The sequence below is a fragment of the Phoca vitulina genome, unplaced genomic scaffold, assembly GCF_004348235.1.
Source record: "Phoca vitulina isolate PV1807 unplaced genomic scaffold, GSC_HSeal_1.0 scaffold9, whole genome shotgun sequence".
Taxonomy (NCBI): domain Eukaryota; kingdom Metazoa; phylum Chordata; class Mammalia; order Carnivora; family Phocidae; genus Phoca; species Phoca vitulina.
Genome location: NW_022589712.1, coordinates 232,959 through 250,098, shown reverse-complemented (window position 1 = coordinate 250,098; position 17,140 = coordinate 232,959). Strand labels below are relative to the sequence as shown.

Here is a 17,140-nt window from a genome sequence, read left to right as displayed (position 1 = left end):
CCTCCCGCCGCCAGCGCAGCACCACCGGGAAGGAGGGGAAAGAAGCTGCGCCCTGCCGACGCCCACGAGCGGCCGGGGGACCACGCGACCCCGACCTCGGAAGCACCGCGCGGTTTCCGAGGCAACGGGCGTGGCGCCTGCGCAGCTCGCTTCCCCGGCGCCTCGGGGCCCGGCCGCGCAGGCCCCGCCCCCCGCGCGGGGCGGTCCCGCGAGCGGAAGCGCTCGGAGCGGAAGCGGAAGTGCGCAGACGGCTGCGGCTGGGCCGAGGGTGGTGCGGGCGCGTCTCTGGCTGAGCTGGCGCATCTCTAGGTAGGGCCGGGCCTGGGGGACCAGCGCCGTCTGGGGCCGCTCTCGGCTTGCCGGGCTCGGCTCGGCTCGGCTCGCTGCGCTCGCGGGTCTGCGCCGTCGCGGCAGCCCCGGCCGTGAGCCCCGTCGCGGGTCCCTGGGCCCGGGTCCGAGCCCTCCGCGGCCCTGCCCGCTCGCAGCCCCGCCGCCCCGCTCCGGGTACCTGGGACACTCGCCGCCCACCGCCTTTCCCCTCCTGGCCCTCTCCGTCCCTGTCACCTCACTCCCTGGCCGCCGGACCCCTACAGCTCTGCGCCTTGCTTCCTCCTCTTTGGCGTCATCCTGACCCTCCGCTCCCCTCCAGAGATGTGTGCCGATTCTGGGGCCACTCTTCTCGGCTGCCCGGCCACACAGCTGGTGTGATCGTCCCCAGGGAGGCGTCCTCTGACCTCAGCACTCGCGGCTCAAAACTTGTGTGCCTTTCCCCCCAGCCATCTCTGGGCTGTCCTGAACTGGGGCTCCAGGGTCCTTGCAGAAAGGAGAAGACGGGGTTCGCTGGCGGCAAGGAACTTAGACCAGTGTAGGGGGAGCGGAGAGGTCAGGGAGGGTCCGGGAAGTTTCTGGGCAGGGGGGGGATTTGAGCAGAATTTTAGAGAAGCAGGAATTGGGAGGTGAAGGAAGGGCAAGAGGCCGTTCATTCCTGCAGAGGAAACCATGTTTGAGACCGTCTGAGGAAGTGGAGAAGAGACATATTGCTTAGAGATGGGAAATGGCAGGAAGCTATAGAGAATTTGGGGCAAGGAGGTGATCGGATCTTACCGTGAAGAGTGTCTGGCAGGTGTAGGATGATGGTGGGTCAGTCTGTCTGTAGGTCATGAGAAGAGGGCTTTTGCAATCCTGCAGGAAAGAAGTTTTAGAACTGGAAACCCGAATATGGTAGTGGAGAGAACTGGGAGGTGAGTTTGATGGGAAAGACAGGAGATGTTGGTATTTCTGATGACTTACAGATTTTTGGCTTGAGCATTTGAGGAAATGATTGAGACTGAGAAAAGCTTGGAGAACAAGTCTGCAGCATCAGGTGCCTGACCGATCACGTATGACGTGTGTTGTTTGGTCTGCAGCAGTATTCCGCAGTTCCTCTGTGTGTCAGCCTTTTGTTTTCTCATGGCCTCACGTCTTACGTGCTCTTGGACCTGTCCCTGTGTAGACCTGGCTGCTGGGGGCTACCCTCTCTGCACCAGCACGGCCTTCACCCATTCTCTGTGTTCTGCTTTCCTCACCACCCCATCTCTTGCCATCCCTAAGCTCTGCCATAGTGGTTTCCCCCGTCATCTCAGAATGCCACTTGTGCTCCCCTTACTAGCTGTGTTCGTGAAAGGCGCTGACAAGACCTTCACTATGGCAAGCCCCTCGCTGCTCACCTCTCCGTACATACTGTTCCTCGACCATCTTGCCTCTCACTTCCTTCGTGTCATTTTCAGCTACCTAATCTTCCAGACATACGGAGATCTCTAATCACTTCTGGCCAGCTGTTTTCTCATCTGTAAAGGGACAAGACCGCAGTAGGTGACATCTGAGGGCACTTGTAGGTTTTCGTATTCTGAGGTTCTGCCCCATCCCTGAACCTTAATCTGGGTGTCATTTATGGGGTAGATTTACTGTAAAGCTAATGAAGATCAGGCGTCAGGGTCCCTCCCTCTCATGAACCCTTTCCAAGGCACTGGGAAATACCTCAGAGGTCTTGTGTTTATAATTTTGTATTTTTTAAAAAGAAGGATCTCAAATGTGTAGATTTGAGGCCTTACACAACTTGGATCCCTATGAAACTGGCCGTTTATCTCATCCTGCTGTCTTGGTATTTGCACTCTTGTCCTTCAGACCTCCCCCTTCATGTGTGTGTTCATTATTGAGGCTTGGTGGGAAAATAGGAACGAGTGGAGCTGACCAAATTCCTGCTGTAACCTGGCTTTAGTTTGCCCTCAGGGAGGGAGATGCCACAGATTGGCATCTCAGTGCATTTGGCGGAACCTTTGCACCAGTGTATGTATTGATTTATTTCACTGCTGGATTCCCACCTCTTTCAAGAAAAGGTTAATGGTAAGAGGGAAAAGACCACTTAATTGAAGTCATAAAAGCAGCTCTTAATCGCCATAGAAGCTAGAGCTATACATTGGAAAATCAGAGGAATTCATTGCATGCTTTCTTTTATTAGTTTGAAAATGAGGCAACCCTAATGCTATCAGTTATTTTTATTAAAGCTTTATAACAGGTATAAATAACTTTATTTTAATTTGCTTTTAGGTGTCTGTTTCTTTGTAAGATGTTCTGTTGGAAAAATTTTCAGAGACTAAAAACATGTTATTTAAGGTTTAAGTTATTTATATAAAGATATTTTTAAAGGATTTTGTAGTAGTAGTTTAAAATCTACCAAACTGAGGGTAAATCATCATTTAAGTTTTACCAAAAAGGGAATCAGTGATCTACAAAGAGATTAAATGATTTGTCTTCAGTCACACAGTAAATCAGAGCCATTGCCAACCAAAAAAACGCGCTCCTGAGCACCCTTTTCCTTATAAACAAATATTACTCAATAAGTGGGAATCCATTGCTTTTATTATAGAATGTTTACCGTAGTGTGGACTAAATTATTGTATCCATCCTTCAGCATGCCTGTCTAGCTGCAGAGTCCCACATGTGCACTCGAAGTTCCAAGAGAGTGTGCAGCAGTGTGCTGTTCCTGTTCGTGCTTTAGCCCAGAGGGTAGTAAGTTACTGTAAAGTCACTTATAATAAAACCACTGCCAACCAGGATAAGAGAAAAGTCTCTTTGAAACAGTGGAGTTTTCTGGATAGGTGAGTTTTGGGTTTTTGCCCATTAAGCACCAAAATCTCCCATCTAGGATGGCAGTCTTTCTAAAATATATTATTTCCCCGCTTTCTTAATAGAATGTGCAGGATGTAGCATAAACTTTCTTTAATGATCTCAAGTAAACATTGTAAACATAACTTGTTACGTTGTGATGTAAACGGGGTAGGACTTGTTGAGGCACGGACAGCTGTTGCCCTGTTACTTGTTTGGAGTTTTTGTGTCTGTCAGGTTTAGTTTTCCTGTTCTTTTGCTTTCCCCTGGTCAGCTCTCGACGGTTCCAACTGCCGTTGGTATCCATGTGCCTGCCTCAGATGCCCTTTCTGTATTTTTCTCTACTGTGGACGTAGGAGCTCGTTGTTAGAACTGAATAGAAAAGAGTCCATAGATGATAAATAAGAGCCTGAAGAAGTCTCTTATGAATAAATTGTTTTAGCTTTAACTCATGAATTTACATTGGATTCTTACCCTGAATTCTGGATAAACGAAGCATAAATTTTACAGGCCTACGTGCATCTTTATCTATGTTCAGTGAGTGACACTGGTTTTCACATTATGTGTCATTGTCCTTTAAGGGGTTTTGTAGAGCCTCAGAGGGTTAGGGAAAGGCCCAGTGTTCTGGATTGCCCCTTCGATCCTGATGATTCTGTGAGTACCCTTCCGACTGGGAGAACCTTCAGGAAGAAGAGCTCTCTGGACTAAGGACACCCATCGGACAGTTGTGCAGTGAGTGGTCTTTCTAACACTGGAGGCAGCAGCAACCAGACTGCTCAGATGGAGCAGTTATGTGGGGGTGGGGCCTAGTGAAAGGTACATGCGCTTTGGAGGCAAGTGGGTTCAGATCTGGGCTTCACTGTTAGTGTGTATGACCTCAGGCAGGTGTTCTAACATAGCACACCCTGCTGGCTGCTGCCCAGCACCAGCTCTTTGGCCTTCTTTGCTGGTGCATCATGGCATGCCTTTCATGAGTCTGAACAAACTGATCCTGGCCCAGTGGGACTAGAGATGGCTGCTGGTCGCCTTGTAGAGTAAGTGTACAATATCTTGCATTTTGACACATGGACACACTGCCAGACTTCCTTTTCTGACAGACCCTGTGCCTTTCACTCCCATTCTTAGGGCCCATTTCTTCGTCAGGGACTTTGTCTGGTTCATTGCTGTGTCCATAGCTGTTAGCACAGGGCCTGGAGCAATTTACTGAGCAAATATGGGAATTCAGAACTCTTGTCTTTGGTAGGTGTGTGGGAGCCAGAAGAGGGTCTCTACCTCCTTTGTCTTTGCAGTAGGAATTAGGACTCTGCATCCCTTAGGGTTCTTCCAAAACAGAGGTTTGGATGTTGGGCAGCAGAACAAGCAGTGCCAGCCAGAGCCCCTCATTCATCTCCAGTCTCACCTCTCCATCCTCTCTCCACAGAGTCAGGGCAGTGTTTCTAAGATGTATTTGCTTTAGAGCCTTGACCAGTATCTGATTTCCCCTGGGCTGAAGTCCAAATACATGTGCGTGGCAGACCCCTTCACTGTCTGGCCCTGTGTGCATCCTCATCTCCTCACTCTTCTTCCCTTAAATCGGGGTTCTAGCCATACTGAGAGTTGATGGGTTTTTTTTTTTCCTGTGCTGTCCTCAAGCATTTATAATAAAATACCCATTTATAATATAAATAAAGTTGCAGGTTAAACTACTTAGTAGAACAGGTGTATTGTAAGCACCTTAGAAACATCCATTTACTGATAAAAAAGATATCTTACAGACTTTAAAAATCCTTATTCCTTGTGACTCTTGTGCCTCCCATCTGCCTGCCAACTCATCATCTCGCTCTGGCCGCACCTGTCCTTCCTGCCTTTTGTCAGGCTCGCTTCCACTGCCCTTACTCAGGACAGCCATTGTGGATCCTGGATCTGGGTTGGGTCTCCCTGCTGAGCATCCCCCCCTGCCACCCCCCTCCCCCAGCTACAGCTCTGCCCAAGTGATTATTGTGGGTTGAATGTTTTCCTGCTGGAGTGTGAGTTTCTAGAGGGCAGGGCCCTGTGTCTTGGTCATAGCTAGTGTCTGCTCTTGTGAATGACCTAAAGGTACTTGCTAAAGGAGTAAACCAGATTCATGTTTAAACACCTGGTATTGTTGAGGAGAACTGAGTATTAATGAATGGCAGCTACAAATGACATCCTGTTGAAGAGAAAAGGACCACCATGTGCTCGCTCTTTGACTCAGCAGTTTCATATCTAAGATTTGTCCCCAGGAAGTGCTCGGGATGTACTCAAAGATTTATATACAGAGATGTGATACACACTTATGGCACTGTGTATCCATTAAAAATAACACTGCAGGAGAAGGTTAACACAGTGATCTGGGAATATATTCGTGGTAAATTAAGACACAAAAGTAGATTACAGAAAGGACAAGAGTATCCCAATTTTTAAAAACAATGAATAATAAAAATTAGAAATATGTACTCTAAAATTGTAGTCCTTATCTTTGGAAGATGAGATTATAAGTAGTTTTTTTTTTTTTCCTTTGTGCTGTCTCTGAATTTTCTGCAAAGAGCATGGCTACTTTTTTTTTTTTTTTTTTTTAATATTTTATTTATTTATTTGAGAGAGACAGAGATAGTGAGAGAGAGCTCGAGCAGGAAGGAGGGGGAGAAGCAGGCTTCCCGCGGAGCAGGGAGCCCGATGCGGGGCTCGATCCCAGGACCCCGGGATCATGACCTGAGCCGAAGGCAGAGGCTTAACCATCTAGCCACCCAGGCGCCCCGAGCATGGCTACTTTTAGAGACAAATTTTTATAAATAAATACATTCCTGATACTAAAGTAAACTAGCTTGAAAAATCATAAATACAGTAAAACCTCACGAGAACTTGTATGGCTTTGTTTTAAATTTTGAAGTAATTTAAGAATTTTGACTGGTGCTGGGCTGACTTTACTAAACTTCAGGCAACTGATGGTATGTTTTATGAATAAATTTGTAATATAAATGAAATTGCATCACAGTTTATGAAGTAGGTCTTATAAACCTCTTTAGAGATATGAAAAATGAAGCTTATAGAATAAAGTAACTTGCTCAAAATTTTACTGCTATTAAGTGGAGGCTAGAATTTGAACTCACTAGAGCCTTTCCGTATATCGACTGTACTGTACTGCCTAGATTGTCACTTCTTCCTAGGACACAGCTAAGAGGGGTCATCCTACCAAGTACGGAGTGTCTACATCAGCCATGCACCAGTTTTCTGAATCTTGGCATCAGTGGCCATGGCCTGACTGTGTTCCGGAGGGTCCTCCAGAACATCCTGAGTCTGGACATCTATACCTAGACACACAATGTACATCATAATAGCTATAGGCTTCCCATTTCTCATTTGAATAAGCTTCTTAGAGATGCAGTGTTGAAGAAGAAATATACTGACACTTGCTAAAACAGTAAGGAAGACTTCACTTAAGACTGTTGCACGAGGGGAGAGAACTAGGGCTCAGCTTTGAACACAGCAGACACCTGGGGATTTGTAGCCTGCCAGCAGAGGGAGGAGGTCCTTGAGAACCAAGGGCATGAAGCCTTTGATCAGATCTTGAGGGTGACCATCTATCAAGGGTAGGGATTTTCTCCAGGCAGACTCAGCAGGACTCTTGCTGACACTGGACTCAGCCAGAATGTACATGGAAGCCCCAGGTTGAGGCCTAGTTGAGAGGAGGGCCCAGAGGAGCCTGATTGAAATCTGGTCCAGGAGAGCATCTTGTCAGTAGTTTAATGAGCCCTGGGTGGTGGTCCTCTGAGGCATGGAGACCAACCCAGGTGGCAGCCACTCTTAGGTTACTCATTCACCTGGTCTGTGCATTCATAAATACTCAGTAAACACTGAGCTAACATGTTCCCATATGCTGGTGTGGGGTAAGCATTCATTTCTTGGGAGTTTTTAGTCCCTGGTCTTGCCTTGCTGTGTGAAGGGGTCCCGTATGTTTCTGTTTGTAGGGGAGTTAGTGGGGAGGCAGGGGAGGAAGAGCAGGCCTCAGATGATCCACATCAAGCCACAGGAGGCCCTCCCTGAGGGCCCAGGCCCAGCCAGTGTGTTACCAGTGGAAGAAACATTATCTAAGACTTGGAAATGAAGCCAGGGAAAAGGACTGCATGTTTTTATGTTGTTACTGACACATGGGCCATTGTTCAGCAGAGTCACCCAAGGCTGTTCTGTCTTCCGACCAAATGTAGCTCTCTGACTTTGCTGGTTACTCTTGATTAGAGCCCAGACCCTGATGTTACATGTTAATATGTAGATTTTTTGTCTTGTAGAGATGCAAATTATTTCTGATAAAAATAAACCGAAAGGTTTTGATTTCGTTCCTTTGTAGGACTTCAACCTGCTTTGTCTCCAACTGAAAATAGCTTGTTTCAGTCAACTGCAGCTCTTCAAAGCCCTCTGAACTAGCTTCCCATCTTGGTGGCTCCCTCATTCATTTATGTGTGCATGGGTTGTCTTTTAGCCTTTGAAAATTATGCTTTAATGCTGTCGGATGCTGGGTGTGCTTTAAGGTGGTCACTGCTGTTGCTACCGATTGTCCTGCAAACACTGCCCTCTGCACCCCCCCTTCCATCTGTGGGCTGTCCCTGAGTCCATTTGTCCCTGTGTCCAGAGGTACTCTGGCCCCTCCATCCGTGGCAGACAGGTTGATCTGTCTGCTGAGGCACGGCACTCTTCGTGTCTCTGTGTTCGTCAGTTGAAAGATTGTGAATAAGGGAGCTTTTGGACTTCTCTTTCCTCCTTTTCTGGTAACCCAGGATGTTGGGATTGGTCCAGCTGTGTGGAAGGAAGCTTTTCCTAGGAGTGCGGCCCCTTCCAGTGTGACCCGCTCCAGCTGTACTTGTGTGCCTGCCGGCTCCTCCTCCGTAAACTTTCCTGCATCGAATGCTTTGTTTCCCAAACCAGTCTGTCAGCTACTTGCTCCCTGCTCTTTTCTTTGCCTACAGTCGGAGTCTGTAAACTGGTTGATTCCTGGTTTCTCTTTATACACCTGCCCTTCAGTGCCTTCACTTATTCATTCATTCACAAGTGCTTACTGGGCCCCTGCCATGCTGGACACAGTGCTGGGTACTGGAGCTATGACAGAGTGATGTCATTTGCCCTAAGGAGGCCCACATTAATGGGAGTGATTCCCAGATTCCATTTTGGGCAATAAGACTCCCCCCTAATGAGACATCTGTTTTCTTTCTAAGCAACAATTATCTAACTAATGAAAATTGTGTGTATATGTACATATATACATGTGTGTTTGCCATGATCTTTAAAACTACCTTTAAAGAATGAAAAACCTCAGTGGGGTTGACTCTTCAGCAGTGTGGAACTTAGGGGCACCGACCCCTTCGCATAGCCAGAAATCCACAAATAACTTGTGACCCCTCAAGAACTTAACTGATAGCCTGCTGTTGATGAGAAGCCTTGTTGATAATAGTCGATTAACACAGTTTGTGCGTTACATGTGTTATATACCGTATTCTTACAATAAAGTCAGCAGGAGAAAAGAAAACGTTATTAAAATCAGAAGGAGGAGATAATGCATGTACAGTACTGTACGATATTTACTGAAAAAAATCCACGTATAAGCGGACCCGTGCAGTTCAAGCCCATGTTGTTCAAGGGTTAGCTGTATATGCTCTTAGCAATATTAAAAAAACCTTAAAATTGCTCAGGAAAGGTAAAACCCACAGAACTTACTTTTTTAGGCATTTCGTTGTACAGCACACTGAGTGCATTGAGGGGTGGGTGGCGGGAGCACTGGGCGCCCCGAAGTGCTGCGGTACCGGAAGGCATCATCCATGTCACAAGTTCCCAGGTCTTCGCTTATCCAAATTTGTTTTTGTAAATGCCATAGAAGAGCACATTGTAACGTAGCATTCCTGAAGTAATTTGTGATTCAAAATGTGAGAAATTGGCAGTGTGAAAGAGGAAAAACCAGTACATGTTTAATTATAATAGTGAGCTTTTCACTGCTGGGTGGGAAAGGAGAAAAACATTTGAATAAAATCAAAGCAGAGGCTGAGCTTGACTTCTCCCAAAATAAAGAGGAGAGTGTTTTGAGCAACTCAGTGTTGTCACTTGCAGTTTTAGTAGAAAAATGCTTGAAACAAAAATCCCTTTCTGTTGGTGAGGGAAGGCAGCCAACCCAAACGTGGCAGAGCTGCTGCACAAACGCGAACCCACGTCTGTGTGGGAGCCGGGCCTGAGGGCCGGTTCCGCTCTGCTTCGGCTTTGTCTTCCCGTGTGTCTGCAGCCGGCCAGTGCCTCGCGAGGAGCTCCCACTGGCCACTGGTGGGCTTGGTGGGCGGGTGCCCCCAGGCACTGACGGTGCGCTCCGGCAGATGCCTAGCACCCCCCGGGGAACCTGGGAAAGCAGCGGAGTCTCGCCTCACCACGGAGAAAGAGTCCGAATCTGTAGGACTTGCCTTTGGTCTGTTCATCATCAGTCCACCCTGCAAGCCTGCTTCTTTCAAAGCTCGGCATAGAATAATGGCCTAGATGGAGCTGGTGAAGTCTGAGCACTGTTTTTTCAATCCACTCTGACCCACCCTTCTTTGTGCTCTTCCATTCTCTTTCCAAACCTGTGCCAAACTACTGTGTTGGAATCTCATGAGAAAAACTGGCTTCAGAAATACAACGTCACCTTAGTAAACATAGGATCCATACCCGGAGGCCCAGATAATCATGTTATGAAGTCCAGTTTCTGCTTCAAAAACTCACACCTTGGTAATGTTCCCAAGGTAAATCCTTTGCTAATGATAGCTCTGCAGTGGTTTGGGGTCTATGGATTTGTGTATTCCATTGTATTTAATAACTTAACAAGCAAGATTTTTCTAAAGTTCAACATAAATGTGTGAAATTTATGTCCACTTCATGTTTATGTATTTTCTTTTTTTTTTTTTTTAAAGATTTTATTTATTTATTTGAGAGAGAGAGAACGAGAGACAGAGAGCATGAGAGGGAGGAGGGTCAGAGGGAGAAGCAGACTCCCCGCTGAGCAGGGAGCCCGATGCGGGACTCGATCCCGGGACTCCAGGACCATGACCTGAGCCGAAGGCAGTCGCTTAACCAACTGAGCCACCCAGGCGCCCTGTTTATGTATTTTCAATATTAATGGCTTTTAAATAGATAACTTCAAATTTTTTAAGGGGCCAGTGTCCATTAACAGGCAGTAAGTTCTTAAAAGATAGTCCTCTGTAAGGGTACCTTTTCTCAACGTAGGAAATTATTTGCAGTTTGTTCATTTGTGAAATGGAGCTTACAGCTTTTTGCCTGTCAGAGTTGTTCTAAAGCCTGGAGATTCTGTGTCTTGAGTGCCCAGTGCTGTCTGGTGGGAAGCGCACGCACCGTGAGGCCAGAGTCCTCATTCATGGATGCGTGTCAGCAGCCGATGGCTGCCTCCCTCAGCCCCAAGCCTGGAGAGGCTTCGTTTGTTCTCCTAGAGCTGTCTGTGTAATAAGGACTTTTTGTTTATCGATGGACGTGAAGCCCCGATGAGTCTTAAAGAAAACCAAAGTGAAAATAGTAGGCCGTTAAGATCAAAGACGTCATCATGGAATTTTTTCTGACCAATGACATCTAAAGTACTCTGCTTAGTTTTTTTTTCAGATTTTGAGTTCTGACTCTTTGAACTACCATGTTTCTGCATTTCAGAGTGGGCAGTTTTCCATTCAAAGTCAGTCAGTCACCAACTCAGATGTTACAGAAATTTGGCATTGTGAATATGTACTTTTCTTTTTGATACCTTTATTCAGGTGTACTTGATAGATAGTAAACTGTACTTTTTTACAGTGTATAGTTTGATAAGGGTTAGCATGTCTTCACCTGTCCAACCATTACCACAATTGAAGTAGTGAACATATCCATCACCCCAAAAGTTTCCATTGTATAAATCCCTCCCTCCTGCCTGCCCCACACCAGACCACCACTGCCTGCAATCTGCTGCTACCGATCAGCCCCACTCTCAGTGAATTAGAATTTCATACAAATGGGTCCTATGGTGTGTACACCTGTTTGGTCTGCCTTTTTTCACTCAGCAAAATTATTCTGAGAAACATGGATATTGTATGTACCTATATATGTTTTAGGTTTTCAAAATTAACTTCTGAGTTCCTAGATGGGAAATAATACTTCTTTGAAAACTGTTGTCCTATTTTTTAATTTGGTTGAGAAATCCCTTGAATAAGAGTCTTCATACAAATCTTAGCAGGTTGCTACACTGTGTGGCCCTCGTGAAGGTGGGCTCTGGTGACTCGTGCTTGGGTAAAGTGCTTCTTTGTCTTCAGTGAAAGCTCTTTAGGCTCCTAACCAGTATGTCATGTTCCATATCTTATTAGTGACTAGAGTGTTTTGCAACTAGAGAGTGAATATTAAATATTGTCTGTGTTTGCTTTAAAAGGTGTATATCCTGTGGTAATGCCATAATTACTAATTTATTTTCCTTTCCAGATCCTTTCCAGGAGTTCAGTTATGGGTGTAAGAGGTTTGCAGGGATTTGTGGGCAGTACCTGCCCACATATATGTACAGTAGTGAATTTCAAAGAACTGGCAGAACACCACCGAAACAAGCATCCTGGATGTACTCCTACCATTGTGGTTGACGCCATGTGTTGTCTCAGATACTGGTATACTCCTGAATCTTGGATCTGCGGTGGCCAGTGGCGGGAATACTTTTCTGCTTTGCGGGATTTTGTTAAGACTTTTACAGCTGTTGGCATCAAGTTGATATTCTTCTTTGATGGCATGGTGGAGCAGGATAAGAGAGGTGAATGGGTGAAACGAAGACTCAAGAACAATAGGGAGATCTCCAGGATTTTCCATTATATCAAGTCACACAAGGAGCAACCAGGCAGAAACATGTTCTTCATCCCATCTGGGCTGGCCATCTTTACACGATTTGCTTTGAAGACCCTGGGTCAGGAAACCCTGTGTTCCTTACAGGAGGCCGACTATGAGGTGGCATCTTATGGCCTCCAGAATAACTGTCTTGGGATTCTTGGAGAAGACACTGACTACTTAATTTATGATACTTGTCCCTACTTTTCAATTGGTGATCTCTGCCTGGAGAGTCTCAATACTGTCATGCTCTGTAGAGAGAAGCTCTGTGAGAGTCTGGATATCAGCCTGGCAGACCTTCCTCTTCTGGCCTGCCTGCTTGGCAATGACATAATCCCAGAGGGCATGTTTGAAAGCTTTCGGTACAAATGCTTGTCTTCCTATACCTCTGTAAAGGAGAACTTTGACAAAAAGGGTAACATTATCTTAGCTGTAGCAGACCATATATCTAAAGTTCTTCACTTACATCAGGGTGAGAAAAAGCTAGAAGAGATGTTACCTTTGGGACCAAACAAAGCTCTTTTTTATAAGGGTGTGGCATCATATCTTTTGCCAGGACAGATATCTCCGTGGTTTTTCCAAAAACCCAAGGGTTTAATAACTTTGGACAAGCAGGTGGTATCCATGAGTTCAGACCCTGAATCCAAGCAAGAAGTTCCCATGTGTACAGACCTTGAATCCAAGCAAGGAGTTCCCATGTGTACAGACCCTGAATCCAAGCAAGAAGTTCCCATGTGTGCAGACCCTGAATCCAAGCAAGGAGTTCCTGTGTGTACAGACCCTGAATCCAAGCAAGGAGTTCCCGTGTGTACAGACCCTGAATCCAAGCAAGGAGTTCCCGTGTGTAGAGACCCTGAATCCAAGCAAGGAGTTCTCGTGTGTACAGACCCTGAATCCAAGCAGGGAGTTCCCGTGTGTACAGACCCTGAATCCAAGCAAGGAGTTCCCGTGTGTACAAACCCTGAATCCAAGCAAGGAATTCCCATGTGTACAGATCCTGAATCCAAACAAGGAGTTCCCATTTGTATAGATCCGGAATCCAAGCAAGGAATTCCCATGCGTACAGACCCTGAATCCAAGCAAGGAGTTCCCATGTGTATAGATCCTGAATCCAAGCAAGGAGTTCCCGTGTGTATAGATCCTGAATCCAAGCAAGGAGTTCCCATTTGTATAGACCCTGAATCCAAGCAAGGAGTTCACTCTAAATCTAAGCAAGAAGTTCCCATATGTACACACACTGAAATCAAGCAAAAGTTACCTCTAGGGGCAGATCCCGAATTTGAGCTAGAAGCACCCATGTGTACAGACCCTGCAATTAAACAACAAGACCTCATGAATATGGAGCCTGAAGTCAAACAAGTAACCATGGTTTCAGACCCCGAAATCTTAAAGGTACGTAGATGTGCCCAGCCAAATCTGGGTGTCATGATTGGGAAAATATATCAATCAATTACTCACTTCTTGTTGTAGTTCAGGCACTGTGGGGGACACACAACAGGATCCTAGCAGTGTAGTTGAGAAGTATGACATATGCACTGGAAGCTCACATTATAAAGTAGGCTTGATATGGGTGCATGCGTGTCATAAAAGAGAGCTCTAGGAGTTTGAAGGAGAGTGATCGCTGTGGGTTAAATACAGAGAGACGCTCCTGAAGAGGTAGAAGTAGAGCCAGACCTTCATGGGAGCTGAAATTTATAACAAATAGACAAATACCTGTTGCCTTGGGGCACAAGGTAGAACAGTAGGCTGGAGTATGGGGTCTGAGGGGAGATACAGGGAGAGAGGTTGGAAAACGTGGAGTCTAGCCAGACTGTGAAGATTATTATATGCCCCATCAGGAGCTGGGACTTAATTCTGAAAGTGACAGAGAGTCCTTGAGGGTTTTATGGAGGGCTATTTAACCACCTGTTACGTGTGAGGTTCTGTGCTAGGTGGGTTACACGTTATCTCTTACCCACAAACCTTCTGTTGTTCCTGACGGTGTCCCCATCTTCCATCCAGTTACACAAGTTACAAACCTGGGAATTCTCTCTCTGTCTTGTTACTCATACCTATCCAGTTAGTCTCCCCACCCTAGTGTAAGCTGCCTCTTTTCTGGATTACCCAGTAACTCTAACAATTCTTCTGTTTGCCCTTTCCAACCCACTTACCATGCTACATGCAGAAATAAAGCCCTTTATTTGCATTCATAACTCTTCAAAGAGTAGAAACAGTAACCCTGAGTAGACTACAGCCTGCCAGCACCTCACCACCTCTCCAGTTGGCCAGTCCCTGGTCTGTCGTGGCCCTCCTGGAAACCTCCCCTGCCCCTGTGCTGGTCTGTTCTGTAGAGCTGGGTGGCCACCCACCCAGATGGCCCCCGGCCGTGCACCGTGTGGCTCCTGCCGTGGTGCCCACCTCCCTGGGATTCCGTGCTTGTGACAGTGCTGTGAGGCCAGGGTCTTGTTCGTTTTTCTCACTGCTCGGCCCCTTTGCCTGTCACACTGTGTCTCACAGTAGCTGCTCACGAAGTCTTGAAGGCGGTGTTCCCTTTCTCTGATATCTTTAGGGCCTCTCCTTTAGTGACATCTTCCCTCCTTCCTGTACAACTACATGGGTTGTCCTGTCTTGAAAAGTCTCTCACCTCTTTCTCTATTACATATATTGTAGCAGATACGCTAATTTACTAACATAAAAAATTATAGTCCAAAGTAGGATGTGATACATACATTAAGAGAGTTACAGGTGGCGCCTGGGTGGCTCAGATGGTTAAGCGTCTGCCTTCGGCTCAGGTCATGATCCCAGGGTCCTGGGATCGAGCCCCGCATCGGGCTCCCTGCTCTGCAGGAGGCCTGCTTCTCCCTCTCCCACTCCCCCTGCTTGTGTTCTCTCTCTCGCTGTGTATCTCTGTCAAATAAATAAACAAAATCTTTAAAAAAAAAAAAAAGAGTTACAGGTGAGAAAGTATTAAGGGGTTAAAATTATCCTACCTGGAAGTGTCCTTAAGTGCTTCATAGAAGGAAAAGAATGTGGGTTAGAAATCGGAGGAAGGGCAGAATCAGAGCTCCAGGTGGAAGTGTGGTCAGACAGTAGGAAAGAAGGATGGGGCAGGGGAGGCCACGTCTCAGCAGAGGACTAGACATCGCCTGAACAGACTCAAAGTCAGGAAAATGAACAGAGAAGAGCTAAATCTAACTTTGCTTAAATTTATTTGGTTTTATTATGAGGTTGGATGTAGGAATGCTAGTTTAATATAGACCATGCAGAGATGATTCTCCACTAGTGACCAGAGGGTATTATTCACATTATTTCCCTTAATCATCACACAGTTCTGATCCTAGATGTGCTTGCCTCCATCACTGCATGAGGACATGGGTGTGAAAAGGCTAAATGACATTGTCTGCAATCACACGGCTGGTACTGGCAGAGCCCGGGTTTGAACCCAGGCCTCTGACTGCAAGTTTGACCCTTTTTGAGATGACATTTACGTTCCCTGATGACACGTGGAGGGGTGAGACAGTCATGGTCGGTAGCCTAGAAGCGTGAGCATGGAGGAATTTGTCAGGAAGCCACCCTGCTCCTAGACTTAGGCCTGGCTTCCAAGGTGGCACGTGATGTAGGCCTTGGAGCCACTCCAACAGTTTGCCCGAAGGACAGGACAGGGAAAGGCACACAGGTGGAGGAAGGGCAGAGCAAAAGGAGAGCATGCGGGGTGCCTCACGGCCTAGAGGAGGGCAGGGTCTGCTTTTCAGCTGGCCCAGGACTCCAGTCGAGCACGAGGCAGCATCACCCACCGGCATGCACAGTACCACTCTGGGCCCTCTGCTTTTTCTGTTTTGACCTGGCCCCCGCTGTTTCCCAACTCACACCCATTTCCCGTTTGTGTATGGCCTTGCACATGTCCTCTCTGGGCTTGGGCTCTTCACAAACCCTGACTTGCATTCGCCACACCAATAGGACCCGTCCTTGGCCTTTGCTCTTTTACTGGACACCCTGGTCATCTCACCCAATTTCCTGCAAAGAGAGTTCCGACAGATTGGGTGACAAAGGGCAGCATGTGTATCATGAAAGAATTTAGGACTTAGTTTTTATACACATTGAGAAGGTATTAGATATCTTTAAGCAGGGGTGTGATGTGATCAGGTATTTGTTTTTTGAAACATTGGTTATACTGCAGAGAATGGACTAATGTGGCTGTTGCAGAAACCAAGGTGGAAGACAGAAGAGCTAGAATTAGGACAATGGCAAAGGGGAGGAAGAAACACTGAAAAGTAAGTCTTGCTATGGAGGTAGGGGTCCTCCTGTGCTCTGGGATGGGTGTTGCCATGACTTAAGGATGGGCGAGGAGAGGTTTGACACAGAGGATAGCTAGGGAAGACCATCTGTTGCTTAGAAAACAGGCCTCAATTCCATTACTCGGCAGGAGACAGACATCTGGAAGTCATCCGACTGTACGTGGTAATGGAAACCCTCCAAGGAGAGGATTGAGCCCTCTGAAAACATGCCCCGAGAGAGGGCTGGTCAGACAGGGAGGGGAATGAGGAGCGGTGACCCCAGCAGAAACCCAAGGAGGCAGGTTTCAAGAATGAGAGGAGCAATAGTGAGGACCGTCAGGTGCTGCAGAGTAAAGTAGAATTGGGGCTAGGTGGCTGTTAGGAGGGTTTCGTGGCCTGAGAGAGCCACTGTCGCACAGGGGCCTGGTGGAGGTCAGATGGCCAGGGTTTGAGGAGTACCTTGGAGGCAAAGTCTGGAGCTGGGGAGTGCTTACTCCCTCAGGAAGTTCAGCAGTGGAAGAGCCTTGGATGGGGAAAAGGGGAGGAGAGTGGTGGGAGGCCTGCCTGCAGGGGAAGTTGGGCCATTGTGGAAGGACAGATCACATGTTGTCCACACTACGACTCTCCCATTGTTTGGACTTCATGATATCTTTGAAAACAATTGCGTGAAGTCCCTTCGGTTCCCCTTACATTTTCCCTCAAAATTTGTTTGCAGTGGAGTCTTCTAGCCCTATCAAATAGGTAACCCCAGTTCCAACGTGTATGTATTTCAGCCCCACACAGTCCCCTAGAAACCCTTAGGTAGAAGGCTGTAGCGCACAGCCGTTATCCTGGGCACATACCACAGCCAGATATCTATGTTTTCTCCATAACAGAGTATTTTGGAAAATCGGTTAAAT

General features: G+C 46.9%; 1 protein-coding gene across 7 annotated transcripts in view; it reads left to right on the top strand.

Annotated features, from left to right (window-relative positions):
- The first annotated feature begins 219 nt into the window (after nucleotides 1-219).
- FAM120B (family with sequence similarity 120B) overlaps nucleotides 220-17,140 on the top strand; it is a 100,196-nt gene continuing 83,275 nt past the window's right edge. For 3 of the 7 annotated variants that reach the window (XM_032407439.1, XM_032407440.1, XM_032407437.1), the window contains exons 1-2: nucleotides 5,891-9,893; nucleotides 11,602-13,380. In XM_032407439.1, coding sequence (XP_032263330.1) covers nucleotides 9,843-9,893; nucleotides 11,602-13,380 — 1,830 coding nt within the window. In that variant the 5' untranslated portion in view covers nucleotides 5,891-9,842. Of the gene's footprint in view, nucleotides 310-5,890; nucleotides 9,894-11,601; nucleotides 13,381-17,140 lie in introns of those variants that run through there. The other 4 variants (XM_032407438.1, XR_004299933.1, XM_032407441.1 and 1 more) reach the window with 4 other exon arrangements.